Source organism: Cinclus cinclus, chromosome 6 (assembly GCF_963662255.1).
Source record: "Cinclus cinclus chromosome 6, bCinCin1.1, whole genome shotgun sequence".
NCBI classification, from domain to species: domain Eukaryota; kingdom Metazoa; phylum Chordata; class Aves; order Passeriformes; family Cinclidae; genus Cinclus; species Cinclus cinclus.
In genome coordinates this window covers 55,672,384-55,689,151 of record NC_085051.1, presented here as the reverse complement: position 1 = coordinate 55,689,151, position 16,768 = coordinate 55,672,384, and the positions used below count along the sequence as shown (strand labels likewise).

At 44.8% G+C, this 16,768-nt stretch overlaps 1 protein-coding gene across 1 annotated transcript; it reads left to right on the top strand.

The window, feature by feature from the left end:
• The first annotated feature begins 5,179 nt into the window (after window positions 1–5,179).
• Window positions 5,180–7,550, top strand: HSPA2 (heat shock protein family A (Hsp70) member 2). The gene has a single exon (XM_062495724.1). The coding sequence runs from the start codon at window positions 5,259–5,261 to the stop codon at window positions 7,161–7,163; it is 1,905 nt and encodes a 634-aa protein (XP_062351708.1). The 5' UTR covers window positions 5,180–5,258; the 3' UTR covers window positions 7,164–7,550.
• Window positions 7,551–16,768: the final 9,218 nt, after the last annotated feature.

Below are 16,768 nucleotides of genomic sequence, written 5' to 3'. Positions count from 1 at the left end.
AAAGATCATCTTGTTCCAGCCCCCTGTCATGGGCAGGGACACCTTCCACCAGATCAGGCTGCTCAAAGCTCCATCCAAACTGGCCTTGAATACTCTGAGGATGGGGCTTCCACAGCTTCTCTGGGCAACCTGTGCCAGGGCCTCACCACCCTCACAGTAAAGGATTTTTTCCTTATATCTAAACTAAATCCACCCTTTCAAATTCAACTGAAAAGAATTGATGCACTATTTTTGATCATATTTTGAAAATTAATCTGCAACATCATGACCTTATATGGTCATGGCAAATAAAGGTAAAAGCTGAAATGTAGAAACTGGAGTATCATCTGCTCCTTCAGAACCACTAAGGCAAGAGCTGGTAACATCTCCAGTTATGAGCATAGCACTTGAAAACTAAGAAGCAAGGTGCATGCAGAGAATCCAGAAGAAAGCAGTAAATATCTGTAAACCAAGAAGATTTTGCTTCTGAGCACAGATTGAGTGATTTTAAGTCATTTTACAGAAGAGATGGTAGAGGGAAAAGACAATGATTTTCATGCATAAAATCTGGTTGCAAAGAAAAATGGCACAACCATTTCTCATATCCACAGTCAATACCAATACAAAGAATTGCCTTAAATTGCAAGTCAGGAAATCTTGGTTAAACACAAAATGGGACTAAATGACCTTTTCTGATCTGATTCTGTGATCACTGGAAAACATTCTGCTTTAAAGACACTTGCTTAGGACTGTCAGTAGAGCTGGTACTGGCTGCAAGAAAAGGAGGCTGCAGTTAAAGGAATAAAGAACTCACTACCTAAAATGCACAGCACACCAGTTTATCTAGTTAGCACTAGAGATACTAACTTCAGCTTTTAAACATGCCTCAGCAAACTGTCAGACATCTGTGTAAATAAATGTGCTTAAAAACCACTTAATTATAAAATAATTATTCTTAGAAGCATGAAGCATTAGTTTAATCAGGGCTGACAATTTCCATTATTTTATTGAGTTTAATCCATCTGAGGCAGCCTGGTTTCAGTTGTAAGATGGCGTAATGAGCTATTTATTTATTTAAAAAAATTAGACCTGCAGATTGCAGGAAAATCCTGAAAGTGTAATCTGAACGTATGGTAAAGATGAAAAAGCCAGAAGGTGAATAAAGCCACTAGGTTTATAATTTTAGGAGATCTGACTCATGAACTCCTGGTTTGGCAGTATGAAATTACAGTGCCCTATATTCTGCTGTTCTGAATATTTCCATAGTACTGATCACGCATTTGTGTAATTTGCCAAAAAACATGTTATACAGATTTGCAAAACTGTATTTGTTATTCACAAAAACAAAGGAGCACTTATTTAAGTAAGATGATGCATTATGGCTGCCCTTTAAATTAATGAGAAGCAGCTTTGCACAAAACCTGGAGGTATATAAATACAAAGTAAGTTACATAGTTCCCCCCACATAAACTATGTTTTTTAATACAACACCTTGTTAGAAGAGTCTTGTCATTTTATACACTGGTAGTTCTTGTCTGAATTCCAAGTACCAGACATACATTCACAAACATAAACAAGATGAAGAACTTCAGTGATGAAAAGGTATTGTGACGAAGTATTACTTGATCTTAGAATAGCAGTTGCTTAGACTTTTCTGAAAGGAGTGCTGTATTATGAAATAATCCATTCTCACCAATACAATTTGATGTATGCAATTTTTGGGATAGTTTTACAAGGGAAATGGGTATTAGGGAAATGGATATGAGAGAAATGGATACCAGAATTTAAGATCTAAGGTCTTTTGACTGACAAACCCAAAAAAATGATTCATTGCATTTCAACTTTATCTTAATGATCCATGTGGCTGGTGTCTGATTGAACTGTAACTTGGGTTCAGTCTTATTTTTATACTACATTGCTTTATGAAATGTGGGGGAAAAAATCTTCCTTTTATCAAGATAAAGATAAGGATTGAGTTCTCAGTTCTGATCCAGATACTGAGCTCTTGTTTCACTGAAGAAATCTAAATATCATCTTCATTTCTGGCTGGGTGGTGTAATGGAGAATAGCCTACAGCGTATTACATAACACTGCCAAACAGAAGACATGGGTGCATAATCAATCCTAAACACAAATAAATCGATCAGAAAGAGGCCTGCCACTGCCAGAGGTGCTGAATTGCTGCTCTGGAAGTTGCTGTGAAAATATGGCTTACAGATTCAGGATGAGGGAATAACAGCAAATGTTTTGTTAAAGGGAAAATCAGACTTGTGCTGAAGTGCTCCCCATAAAGCTCGCTCTTTAATTTCTGAACCAGTTGGTTTGGCTCACCTGTACCATGATTGCATATGCAGCAACATAAAAGGGAATCATGTGGCTCTTCCCGTCTGAGAGGATGACTGCATGGATGAGTTGGTTCACAAACTGCTGACAAAAAGCAGGCCGGTAATGGCTCTGCTGAGAAGAGAGAATACGTCTAATGAGGTTTTAGAGGTTGCTTCCTCTCGTTAGACTGGACTTTCTCCAAGGACATCAGTAAGAGGTGAATGCAAGAATATCACGTGAACTTCTGACTGAGTAGGAATGAAAGCTTAAAAAGCAGCTGGGACCTAGACATATCATTGTACAGAAGGAAACAGCACCTGTGTGCCCAGCTGGGAAAGAAATACTTCTGCAACAGGCTAAATGACCTTCTGCAACAAGCTAAACAGCCTCAGTCCAGAGACCTTTAGATTTTTCCTTAGGATATCTCTTTGCACCAATAGCATTAAAATGGTGTGCTCATGTTCCTCCAAGATCTTTTCCTCAGATTTACTAAAACAAAACAACTCAAATGATGAAATAAACAGGACTGAGGGAGTACTCTCAGGGTGAGGAATAATCCAGTCAATGCAAACACCTCTTCAGCAGGTTACCAGCACATGTGGGTATTGGCACAACCATATCAGGGCCGCACTAGTTATTGGGCCGAGGAAACCCCAAACAAGTTTTGTCTGGAGCTGTTGTGTATATTTTGTGCCTGGGCTGATAAAACAAGTTAAAAGCTTTGGGCCAAATAAATGAAATGTCACTTCTAAATTGGATAAACCTTTGTCGATTACAGCTATAGTTAAATGAGACATCAGATTAATTTTGCTGCCAAGACTGTTTATTGTGTTATTTCCTACTCCACTTGTTCTTTCTATCTACTGTTTCTATATATGTGTTTTTGAGGCAGGAGTCTTTTTACTCTGGAATAACAGAGTCTGATGTTGCAGCTATTAAAACAGGGTTCTTGTGCATGATTAGTGTTCCTAAGGGACAGTCTTCACAAGGAAACAAATAATAACATCTACTTTTCAGCTGAAACAGAATATATTATCCACCTCTCTTTGTATTGCTCTGGCATTTCTCCCTGTTCCACATAATACAATCAACTGAATGAAGTGGCAGTGAATTACAGGAAGAGATGGTTCAGTGATGAATCAGTCACTGGTCTAACTACAAGAGAAACCGACACCCTTCCCATCAAAGAAATATGCACACAGGATATACAGAGCAGCTCCTGTAGGCAGGGACAGCTGATGGTTCCTGTTTTCCAGTGACTTCTTTTGGATTGCTCCAAGGTCAGAACCCGTGTGAAAAAAAGAGACCAGGATCAGTGGAAGAATGATAGCTATTTAAGCACGTATAATATGGTCAGAAATCCAGGTTCTTCCATCACAAAACTACACACATGATGCACAGAAGAGGTGGAGATCTCATGTCTTGTATAAAAAAAAAAAAAGCTTTGAAAAATACACTAAATAGAAACAAGGGTGTTTTTGAACAGGACTTACAGTGCCTGTAATAATTATGTGAATATAAATCACTCTGGTAAAAGCTATAACACGTTTTCTGTGAGGGCAGGTATAGGAAACTGCAGAAGACTGGGTACAAAACTAATGAAAGAGGATTCAATTATACAGCAACATTAATCCTTCTCTCACATAACTCCCTGAAGTCTATGGACAGCCAAGTTTTAGCAACCCTTGTAAAGGAGTGAAAAGTAGCTACTTACTAAGATTCCCTGTATATAAAAAAAAAAAACAAAAACAAAACCCAAACAACTAAGGCTGGTGTTTTGCCCTCCTTACTTGAACTGGAATATTTTGAAGTGCTTGTCTCAGAGCAAGGAGGCATAATTTGGAGGAACCACAGCGGATTTTAATGTTTAATATATTTTCATCAAAGCACTTTCCTAGCTCCGAGTTAATAGCTCCATAGCTTTTGCTAAACATAGGCGTGACGACATCTCACATTAGCACAACAGACAAGAATTTGGAGGCGGTTCAAGAATGGTCACCACGCAGGAACACGCAGCAACAGGGCCCCCAAAAGCCGCACCGGTGCCATTCCCCGAGTTCTGGGACAGGAGGGGAGAAGCCGGTGCCACTCCCTGAGTTTGGGTACCGGGACAGACACGGGGCGGGGGTGGCTGAGTTCGGGCGAAATAAAGCTAAACGTGGGCTCGGCGGAACTTTCCCTCAGGCACTTTCCCTCAGCGGCAGGGCGCGGAACTCTGTGAGGGGAGGCGTTCCGCCATGACAGTTCGGGGGTCGCCGCGGCGGGGGAGGGGTGGCGGCCGTTCCGCCCTGGCAGTCAGGGGGGAGGCTGAAGGGAGATGTGTGTCTGTGTCAGAGAAGGAGGGCGAAATTTCTGCCGCCCTACGACCAAATAAGGGCAAATTCCCCAGTGCCGGGCCGAGCGCTTAGGAATTACAAACACCACACGGCGTGAGCGACCGCGAACCCTCAAACCCCCACACCCCGCGGGTCCGAGCGGGCGGAGCGCGGGGGCGTCCCGTAGCCCCACCCCGCCGGTGTTCGGCCGCCTGCCATTGGACAAAGCTACTGTCAATCCCCGGCATAACGTCATGTCAGCTGGAACTTTCTAGCTGGGGCCGCCACGGGGGCGGGGCGAATGGACAGAGCGAGCGCGGATTGGCTGAGCGTGATGGCGCACGAGAAAAACCCGGAAGAATCTCGGCCTCCGCGGGGCGGGTTGGCGGGTAGGCGCTCGCAGTTCTGATTGGTCAGAGCGTTGGGGGCGGGCACGCCCCGGCGGCTCGCGGGGGCGATTGGTCAAACGACTGTTCAAGGGGCGTCCGGATTGGCCGTCAGGGTTCTGGCAGGTTCCAGAAGCGGCGGCGGCGGGTATAAAATGAGCGGCGGCGGAACGAGCCGGGCATATCGCGCCGCGGCGGCAGAGGGAGCGGGCAGGGTGGACACGAGCAAACAGCACCACAGACAGCCGACACCATGTCTGCTAAAGGGCCGGCGATCGGCATCGACCTGGGCACCACATATTCCTGCGTGGGTGTTTTCCAGCACGGCAAGGTGGAGATCATCGCCAACGACCAGGGTAACCGCACCACACCCAGCTATGTTGCGTTCACCGATACAGAGCGGCTCATCGGGGATGCTGCCAAGAACCAGGTAGCAATGAACCCCACCAACACCATCTTTGATGCCAAGCGCCTCATTGGCCGCAAGTACGACGACCCCACGGTGCAGTCAGACATGAAGCATTGGCCTTTCCGTGTGGTGAATGAGGGAGGCAAGCCCAAGGTGCAGGTGGAGTACAAGGGGGAGATGAAGACCTTCTTCCCGGAGGAGATCAGTTCCATGGTGCTCACCAAGATGAAGGAGATTGCTGAGGCCTATCTAGGGTGCAAGGTGCAGAATGCTGTCATCACGGTGCCGGCATACTTCAATGACTCCCAGCGCCAAGCCACCAAGGATGCTGGCACCATCACTGGCCTCAATGTGATGCGTATCATCAACGAGCCCACTGCAGCTGCTATTGCTTATGGCCTGGACAAGAAGGGAACCCGGGCTGGAGAGAAGAATGTGCTCATCTTTGATCTGGGAGGGGGCACTTTTGATGTCTCCATCCTTACCATTGAGGATGGGATTTTTGAGGTAAAGTCCACGGCTGGTGACACCCATTTGGGTGGGGAGGACTTTGACAACCGCATGGTGAACCACTTTGTGGAAGAATTCAAGCGCAAGCACAAGCGTGACATTGCTGGCAACAAGCGAGCAGTGAGGCGGCTGCGCACGGCTTGTGAGAGGGCAAAGCGCACCCTCAGCTCTTCCACACAGGCTAGCATTGAGATTGACTCTCTCTTTGAGGGCATTGACTTCTACACCTCCATTACCCGTGCCCGTTTCGAGGAGCTTAATGCTGACCTCTTCCGTGGCACCCTAGAGCCGGTGGAGAAAGCTCTGCGTGATGCCAAGCTCGACAAGGGCCAGATCCAGGAGATTGTGCTGGTGGGGGGCTCTACCCGGATCCCCAAGATCCAGAAGCTGCTGCAGGATTTCTTCAATGGTAAAGAGCTTAACAAGAGTATCAACCCTGATGAGGCTGTGGCTTATGGCGCTGCTGTACAAGCTGCTATTCTCATGGGAGACAAGTCTGAGAATGTGCAGGATCTGCTGCTGTTGGATGTCACCCCTCTGTCCCTGGGCATCGAGACGGCTGGAGGAGTGATGACTGCTCTCATTAAGCGCAACACCACCATCCCTACCAAACAAACTCAGACCTTCACCACCTACTCAGACAACCAGAGCAGCGTCCTGGTCCAGGTGTATGAGGGTGAGAGGGCTATGACAAGGGATAACAACTTGCTGGGCAAGTTTGACCTAACGGGCATCCCCCCAGCACCCAGAGGAGTCCCCCAGATTGAGGTCACTTTTGACATCGATGCCAATGGTATCCTGAATGTCAGTGCCGTGGACAAGAGCACAGGAAAGGAGAACAAGATCACCATCACCAATGACAAGGGTCGCCTCAGCAAGGATGACATTGACCGTATGGTGCAAGAAGCAGAGAAGTATAAAGCAGAGGATGAAGCTAACCGGGATCGGGTGGCAGCCAAGAACTCCCTCGAGTCCTACACTTACAACATGAAGCAGACAGTGGAGGATGATAAACTGAAGGGAAAGATCAGTGACCAGGACAAGCAGAAAGTGCTTGACAAGTGTAAGGAGGTAGTTTCTTGGCTCGACCGCAACCAGATGGCTGAGAAGGAAGAGTATGAGCACAAGCAGAAAGAGCTGGAGAAACTCTGCAATCCGATCGTCACAAAATTGTACCGGGGAGATGGAGGGGCTGGGGCAGGTGGCTCTGGTGGCCCGACCATTGAAGAAGTAGATTAAAGAGAACTGAAATACAGACTGGTTTATGGACAGTCACTCCATTCTCTGCTTTGTTTTTTTTCTAACGTTTAAGGAAAACATCCTTGCCGATAACAGAGTTTATTCTGTTGGGTGTGTATAAAGGCAGATCTGTCAGCTTGGTTTTGATAAGAGGGAAGGCACGTCCTGCTTTATAAGGTTAGTAATAGACAAATGTTGTTAATTCAGATACAGCTGTTTGTATTCTGGATGTTTGTCTCTGTCTCTTCTAAAGTTACCACTTGACTGTTGAGTTGACAAAGTTTCAAGTTATGCATGAAAACCTTTACAGAAGATAAAAAAAAAAAAGCCAAGTTTGGCTTCTGGAAATTTTGGTTATAAATAAAATGTCTTAAAAGCATAAATCTATCCTGCTTCTCCTCTCTGTGAAGGGGCAGTAGTGGGGGGGAGGGGGGGGGCGGGGATGAGGTAGACCTTTCTGGGGTGTATGTGGCTCTGGATGGTGGCAGCAGTGGAGCAGGGGAGTGTTGGGCTCTGGAGGGGTGGCTGATGCCCCTAGAGTGGTAGGGGGAGAGAGCACGGGGGCTTCCTGAGGGCAGCCCAGCTTGGGGTGAGTGCTGGGGAGGGGATGTCCTGGTGTTGCAGCCCCCCCACCCTTGTGGCAGGGGCAGTGGGAGTGTGACTCCCGGGATTTTCACAGCAGGGAGAAATTCCCCAGAGTTACGTGCTGGTGCTGTTTTGGGGCAGGACCTGCTCTTAACCACAACTGGTGTCCAGACTGCAGGTCCTAGCTTGGAAATGCATGTGTGTGTGTGTGCCTGGGAGAGAGCAGTGGGGAAATGAGGACAACAGAAATAGTCCTGCTTGACAGGTGGTGGGGCTTGATAAAATAGAGACCGGTTTGTGGGCAGCTGTAAAGTACTGAGTTATTCTTGGATTGCTTGTGTACACGCTGAGTTTCAATACTTTTCTGTGTGTTTTCTTCAGAAAATCAAAAGTGGAGCTGGCAAGGACACCCCAAAACTGGGAGTGCTGAGTAAGGAGCTGGTATGCTGAACTTCATAGAATAGGCAAAACCTGTAGTAGTTAAACTCGTCTGGTTTTGCTGCAAACTGTCTGCAGAGCTTTTTCATTTGTATAAGAAAAGAAAAAACCTGGCAGGCAGCGTTGTGAGTCCGAGGTGCTGCTATTTAATGAGGTCTCCAGCAGCAGCCTGATGACATGTACATTTCGGACTGGCTTGTCCTTTAAGGGAAAAAACTGCAGAGCAGTGGGCAGCTGAAGGCAATCGGCCTCCGTGTTTTGGTTTGTTGCTTGTTTGGCTGCCAACAGTGTTGGTGTCCTGGGAACCGTGGTGGGTGCTGCCCTGCCAGCTCTCCCTACTGCAAACAATTTTTAGGACTCTGATTCCTTAAGCTTGTAGGTGATGTATATTTAAAAAAAAAAAAAACTATAAAAAGTTTTTTGTGCCAAGAAGGGATGTAACAATAAGGTTGTTCAGTATTTAATAACCATGTGACACTCTGGTTTACTCTGCTTTGCAGGGCACTCACTGACTGTGGGTTTCTCTTCATTGGCTGCAGTCATCACAGGGGGGAATGTGAGGCTTGTAAAAGGCTTGTTTGATAGCTGCTGTTGCAAATGACTCAAACCCACTTCAGGCTTATCGAGGGTTTGCAGGTAAATGTCAGTGCCATCACAGTGAGATTGGGGAAGTCAGTTGTAGTAACTTCAGCACCTGCTGAGGGCTTCAGTGAGATCTCTGAATACAGTAATCAGGCACTTAATGTTCAGGTACACAGTGCTTTCCTGGCTGTTTCCAGGTACATTGCCTCTTGATTTCCAGGCTGTAACATGGAGTGGGCCCTGGGAATGAGAAGGTACTGTGACTTTTATTTTTCCCTTAGGAACTAGTAAGTAAGTATGTTTATGAATGGCACTAGATTTTCCATAAGTGAAAAGTTGTTGCTGCAAACTATACTACTTCGTCAGATAAACTCTTCCTAACCAAAATCCCACTAAGATGGGATGGCAATAAGGAATAGGTAGCACCCATTTTCATTGTAAATGCAGGTTGAACTATTTTTTTCTATTAACCAACTGGTAATTGCCCTTGCCACATAGTTTCCTTTACTTTTCAGCCCTTGGTTTGCATTCCTAAGTGTCGCTTCCCAGTTATTAAGCACAATTTTTTGTCATTTAAGTGTCTTGCAGAGCTAATGTAGCTAAATGCACACAGCAGACAGTTTGTCACACATCTGTGCTGTTGTCTGTCCTTCCCTTCACCTCGGCCACTGCTGCTCTATGCCTGGTCCAGCAGTGGGGCAGTCAGGGAAAAGAGACCAGAGATGTGGAGTCCCCACATCTCTGTGGGGTGGAAGTGGCTGAGGACAACAGCAGGTTAATGCTGGGAGAGTTGTATTTTCTCTTTTTTTTCTAAAATTTTTTTTTTTTTTGTGTGATGCACCTAAGGTTATGTGTAGGGTATGTAAAGGATTGGAAACTTGTGCTGACTTAAGTACTTGGGAAAAGATTTGTAGTCTTGAGGCACAAAGTAGCCTTTCAAATATAGGAACAAGCCCCCGGAATGCAAGAGGCAGAACACTTGAAGAGCTCAGAGCTGGATTCCTTGCATTCATTCACTTAGTTTATAAAACAAAGAATAACTTCAAGTCATTTTTCAGTATCTTCTACTAACTGTAGAGTGAACTCTGATCCTGTTAGTGGAGACTTCTAGTGGGTCTCTATTTTCCCCCTCCCAAGCTTCTTAAAGAAATAAAGTCAATTTCCCAAATGCTGCTCCTCATTTGCTAATAGATGTACGTGCCCTTCTGGGGAGCAGTTGCACATTTTAAATTAATTTGGCAAAGCCAAAATAATCTTGTCTGAAATCTGCAGTTTCATTGCTTTTGTGCTCTGTGTTCCTCCTCCTGTATGCTGCCCTGGCTCACAGGAAAGCCAAGGAAAAGCCAGGAACGCTGCTCCTGTCAGAATCCTGGATCTGGGTTTCTGAGCTTTGCCACTCTGCAACAAGGCTATGCAAGAAAGACAAAGCCCATAAGGGAGAACATAAAGTGCTGGTACCTTCCTAGCACTTGTGCAATTCCTGCATTAACTTTTGGTGGCTCCATATATTTTCTGATTGAGTTTGGATAGTATTATTTCAAACCGAGGAACACCCGTGGCATTAATACTGGATAATTTAATTACCCAAATTAAACCCCTAAAGCAAAGCCATGCCTCCTGCGTGCGGTGCAGGTCACCCGGCAATTCCCCCACCGCAGCTCTGCAGGGGAGAGCTAAAGGAAAAAAAAATAATAAAATAAAATACAAAGCCGAAATGACTAACATCCCGTGCCGTGTGAGAGCCCTCGGAGGGAGCTGAGGACAGGAGAGCTGTGCCCAGGGATGTGCTCGGACAGGCTGTGTCCACCCAGCCGGCCGGGTGAGTCAGCCCGGCCCCGCCGCCTCCGGAGCGTCTGTTTGAAGTTGTGCACACAGGGCTTGCAGACAGGCTGCAGCCCTGCTTGTGATACCATCTTCAAGGCAGGGATGAATACATCCCAGCAGCCTGCCTTTTATCTCTCGGGAGGAGAGCCCTGCAGGCTGGGTAGCATTTTCTCTTGGGAGCTGCCTGTCATTTAGGTTCTCCTGGAAGGTTTGGGGCTCTGTGGGGTGCAGCCAAGGTAGGAGATGAAGGATCTCAGGACTGCACCATAAATTTTGTCTTCCTCATTGCGAGCCACTTCTGCAGATACATATGAGGAACAGGAAGAAAGAGAAAAAATGTTCAGGAAATTCACATTTCCAGTCTTGGCACTCACATTGAATGCAAGGCGGTGCATTAAAAAACACGGGCTTACACTCAGCACGCATACTTAAAGTTCCTTTTTACAGTCTTGTCAGAGCAGTGCAAGGTAATAGCATTTCAAACTCAACTTATCTCCTATCTCCTCCTTGGCCCTGTGCCTGGAATGAGTTTCCCTTACTGCATCCCTTTGGAACACACGGTGGTCTAATCTCTGCTATGGCAGGTACACTTGGCACTCAGGAGTCCTGGGATGTTAAACCAGCAAAGCATGTGGATGCTCTTATAGCAGCAAAATTAGGTTCTGTAGTTGTTCATCACAGGAAAGTTATCACCCCTCCCTACCCCAGAGCGAAACAAGTTCTGCTTGTAAAGCTTCTTTAGCACACCTATGTGGGTCAGGTATCACATCTCTCTGCTGCTCTCTTCCACATATTTATGCAGGCAGAAGCCTATAGCACAGACCTGTCTCTAGAGCAGATTTTGCTTGCAGCAGCACGGTGATTATAGAGGGAGCCAGGCCAGCATTTCCAGATGCAACAACATATTTCACTTCCACATATGAAACAGCAGTATTAAAACCCCCTGATCCACCCTTGCATGACCCATTTGCCTTTACTCTCTCCTGCATCAAGAGGGTGGAGACAGAGAGAAGCTGGTTCCCCTTGTCATCCCAGTAACAGCACCAGCTAGGAATTTCAGAGGGGAGAAATTTCCCTGTAACAGCCAACACTTTTTCATAGTCTTAAAGAAAATAGAGAGTACAGGAAATTTTTGCCCCTTTTTCCATTGCTAAAGATATTCTCTCCCACCATCCAGGAATTGTTTTTTATGTATTGGCCTCTGCAAAAGTTGACAGATTTCTGCTGCATCCTGGACCAAACAGTGTGAGGTTGTTCTTGCCCATGCTTAGGTAGCAGTTGTCAGCACCTGTACTTTACCTGCTGGAGCAGTTAAAAATGTCACTGCTCCAAACCATTTGCAGGTCAGCAGTTAAAAATATATTTTGAATATGATTAGGGAGACAAAACCACTTCCAGAAGTGGCAATGCTATATTCTTTAGCAGTACTTGATAGAAACATGTATGAGTTTAGAAAGTCTTGGTTGCCTTTCTATATTCACTGCCAAGTATAATGAAATACTTTCTGTCAATCCTTGTAAAAGCTACTGCACAACTGCACTGATAGTCAAGCAATCACATGTCACGGGTGAAAGCAGAATTTCTTTCTGCCAGGCTGTATCTAAAAAGGTACACATATTTTTTTCAAAACCATATATATTTCTCAGTTGGAAGGCTTCTTATTTCCCTGCTGAAGATTTCATTAATTTGAATTTGTGTTTGCAAATGTTCCAACACAGCCTGGTTAAAGACATTTAATGGTAGCGAGTCCTTAGTCCTACTCCCAGCACTACAGGTGGGAGATAACTAATTTAAAAATTCTGATAATGTAAAAAGTCTTTGTAATGAACTAAAAACTAAAATCAAGTTTCTCTGCCAAAATTCCCTCCATGGAACTGAATAGAGAAGATCTTGGCTATAGCACTTCTATATTAAATTTTCACTTTCCCCCCCTCTATTTCTGTGGCAGGGAGATGGGTATTATATCCTGAGAAGAGCTAGAAATTAGGCTATGGAATTTTTCGGTAAGGTTTGTGGATTTCTGAGCACCTCAGAATACAGAATCAAAATTTTGAAAATACCTTTTGAGTGTGAGGTACCTTTTAATACTTCTTCCTTTCCATCAGAGCACTTCAATAACAAAAGGTTGATTGTTGGAGGCTGTGTGAAAAGGGTTGACAACTGCTCATGTTCAATAATCTCATCTGATAAACCACGCAGAGGGAGTAATGGCATGAGGAGTTTAGTAAAAGAACGTGCAGCTGGTTTTTCTGGCTTTCCAAAATCAGACTGCATGCCTGTAAATGGTGCCAGGCAGTTGCTGCCTCCTGAGTTCCCTTAGACCTTTAGTGTGGACTCAGGATGTGATTCTGCCTTTGCCTGGCAATACCTTCAGCCAGCCTGGAGCTGTGGATGTGGCTGTGAGGCCACAGGGCTCTGCATCTGGGACACAGCTGGTGCTGGACGTGAGGTGGACATCGTATCTCTCCAGAAGTTAGAGTGCAGCTACCAAACTGCCCCTTGCTTTGGATTAGCCAAGGAATGCACTGTTCAAATTTCTGAAAACAGGGAATTAGGAGCTTCCATGTTGCACAAAACTGAAATGAAAACCTGCACCAATGTTCACAGTATTTCACCCAAGGACAGTATTTGTTCCATTTACACAGCATGATCCTGTTTTTAATGAGCAGGCAGAGCACTTGGCAGGTAAATGGCATAGGCATGGACAGTATTAGCTACTGTGAAATTGAAATCTGTGCTTGTGTATCCAATACAAACAGTAATGTGCACATGGAGTCTAATATTCCCAGAGAAACTAGGGCTGGCATTTAACAGCCCCTGGGAAAAGAGGAGGAAATTAATACGGTGGGTATGGGAGACAGAGGCTTAAAAAAGCAAGGAGAAACAAGAGGCAGAGAAGAGGTGGATGACTGGATGGTGAGTCAGTGATATTTTTGTTGAGTTTATGCATTTGTTTATTTTCTGGGTGTGATATCCAAATTAAACATTAGATATACCTAAAGAATAGGTACATATACATGTTGTTGAATGCTTTCAGCTACTGGGATGCTCATGGACACACAACACCACAAGAAACAACACTAAAAGAAGCCTATTAAGGGTTCAAGGTCAGTTGTTGAGAATTATGACAATTGCAGCAAGTCTTTTTCTTGCTTTCTTCGTGCTCATGCCTCATAACCCAGTTTTTAATTATGTACTAACAGGTTTTTAAATTTTCTTTTCTTCTGCAGGGCACCTGCCTCAGTCAGTGCACACAATGGGTAGTGTAAGCTCTAAGAAGGTAGTAGTTTCTGATTCAACATACAACTTATTTACTGTGTATTGTTCAGCCCCAGGTCTGAAGAAGAATTATTGTTTAGGATGCTGCCTGTGGAACTCATCACATCTTGACTGCTTCACATTATCTATTTAGTTTTTACCCTTCAGATGTGTATAATTCCCACAAGAAAGAAAGGGATAAATCAGCAAAAGCCAAATGCCATGTGTCTACTATGACATCTTCCACTGGAAATGCCAATGAGCTGTTTTTTTCAGAGAGCTTAGTGTTATGATTTTCTTGGACTGTTCAAAGCGGATTTCCATTACAGAGGAAGGTTTGTCTCCCCTGCCTCCTGCACTTCAACCTAACACAGGTAGCCCTGGGTGTCTGCAACACATCCCTTACTTTTGCTAATTCTTTTAGCACAACTTTTACTGGAGTCAAGATGGGCCAGTGGTCTCCTGATGACAGCCGTGCTCTCTAAATGTGATCCAACAAGCCATCAGTTCCATACATTCTCTTTCCCCCTGTTTCTACAGTACTGCCTGGCTGCCACGGATGAGATCTGAGATTTTTCCCAAACCTGCTTCTCTCATCTTCTTAAATATGTAACTTGGCTGCCAAGTCATAGATATGTACTTGGCAGCGGGCAATAGCAACTGGAAACACAACATACACAATGCAATTGTCTAAAAAAATGGAAAGAGATGGCTGCAGAGAGCAGAGCCAGGGGGGAATTTTCAGGCTGTTTTGAGATCCTTGGTTACCTATCCATAGACTGATTCTGTTTGCATGGATACGCCTCTAAATAGTACCCACAAGAGAAAAGATGCAGCGTTTGGAAGGCTGTGGAAATAAAGGAAGTTAGGGACAGGTTGCTTTATGGAAATTCTCTTTCCCCACATTGTGTTGTCCATTTGTTCTTCCGTGTGGTCATGAACACCTGTGTTACTTTCAGGACTATTTTCCCTAGTTAGCAACTACTGCAAAAATGATTAATGCAGTTTTTAAGAGTGGAAGCACAAGAAATATTCCTTCTGTCTTACTGACCTGACCTGTCTAAAAGTCTTAGATCAGGTATTTTCATCCTTTCAAAATACACAGTAGTGCAGAAACATTTTCTTAGGTTGTAGCTGACCTGGTCTGTTGCAAGGTGTGGTTCTTCCTTTATCTCCTTATATTTACTTGTATACCCACTGGCCCTTGTCTGACTCCACCACAAAATGATATAAAATGCTAACTAAACAGAAAGCTGCTCATTTATTTTTGCTGGATGACTACTTTTGACAGTTTAGGGAACTGCCTTGCTGTGGGGTCAAAGATAAAGAATTATCACACAAGTAAATGATGGGAAAATTTTGATGGGATCAAGAATGCTTCTTTGATTAACAACTGGCTCTTAGGCTGGTTTAGCTGTAATGTGAAACCTCACCCTTGATGGAGACTTGACTTCTATTGGCAAAAAGTGCTTTTGTCAGCATAACTTGTACCAATTTTGGGTGTGATCTAAGCAATACCAGTTATACACAACACTGACCTGCTGTGAATGATGTGTGAGAGATTCTCTGCTTGAAAAAACAAATGTTTCACGATATCCCAAAGATTCTAAGCCTCAAAATCATGCCCTAAAGTGACCTGCCTTGTATATGGGATTTATTTCCAGGTGCAGCTTCCAAATCTTGAGCTGACTGCTCACATAAGGACCTAGGTTGTGCCACATACTTGTGACCTGATAGATAAATTCGAAATCTTGTAAAGCCCAAAGCTAAAGTGTGTTTAACATCCAGAGTGCTGTCACTGCCTGTAACAGAAGGACCAGACCAGCTGCCCTCACTGCTGCCAATCCTGGAAAAACTAGGAAAATCTCTGCAGCTCCTGACCGTCAATGCCACAATGAGCATAAATAAGTGGCTGTGGAGATGTTATCAAATGGAAAAAACTCATTTCCCTGTTTGGACTAAAATGTTACCCAGGGAAGCTGCTTAGCAGAGCTGGGAGGAGCAGAGCACATTGGCCACGAGCCCCAGCACGCAGAGCTGGCTGCAGTGGAGGGATCTGCAGTTCCCAGGGGACAGCAAATGGTCACCACTATATGCAGTGTCACTCTATTCCCTTCACTCCTGATGGTGTCCTGGCAGCACTATGCCATCTGTGAGCCTCCCCACCTTTCCCAGCTCCATCCTGCTGCTGCTGTTCACGTTTGTCTCTGCAGCAGATCCCAGGGGCCACGGGTGGGCAGGGACCTGTCCTGCTGCCCCAGCACAGTGGCTGGGACTGTCATTCAGCCATTTGCATTAGTGAGAAGCGGCTGGGATGTATTTTGAAGACACAGGGGTGGAATTTTCTCCTTTCTGTGGTTTGCTGGTAGGTTTTGCTATGCTGGATTACCACCTTTCCAATTTTTCTTTCGTGGCTCATAATCCCTTGTGTGTAACATAAAGGTACAGCATTTGCATGGACCTTTTCATCCAAGAGTGGCAAAACACTATTAGAAAGCTGGAACTGAAGACTGGAACAGGCAAGCTGAAATAACCACTTTTTGTCAAAGGATTAGAGCCATGATTTCCTCATATTCATCTCTGTGGTCTAACCACCACGTGGGCTGTGGGCTGCTGGCTTGAAATTATTCTGTTGTCCTATATCCAGCTTCTACTACCAAATTAGATTGAGTAAGAATCTGTGAGAGCCTTGTGGCTGTCTGGCTAAATAGTACCTGGCAAAAAGTCACAGGAAAGCTTAAAGTTTCACTTGGTTTAAATTTGTAGGCAGAGGGATTTCAGCAATAAGAGTCATTTTGCTTTAAAGGTGACCTGCAAACAACAGTTAAGGGTTTGCAAGTGTCTCTTGTTAATTAAGAAAGGAATAGTAGACCTCATTTATTTCCAGGGGATATTTTTGTTTGGAATTTTTAAAAATG

Bases quoted from the DNA above. Each gene is read 5' to 3' on its own strand.
- HSPA2 (XM_062495724.1), top strand. From the start codon at position 5,259: ATGTCTGCTAAAGGGCCGGCGATCGGCATCGACCTGGGCACCACATAT.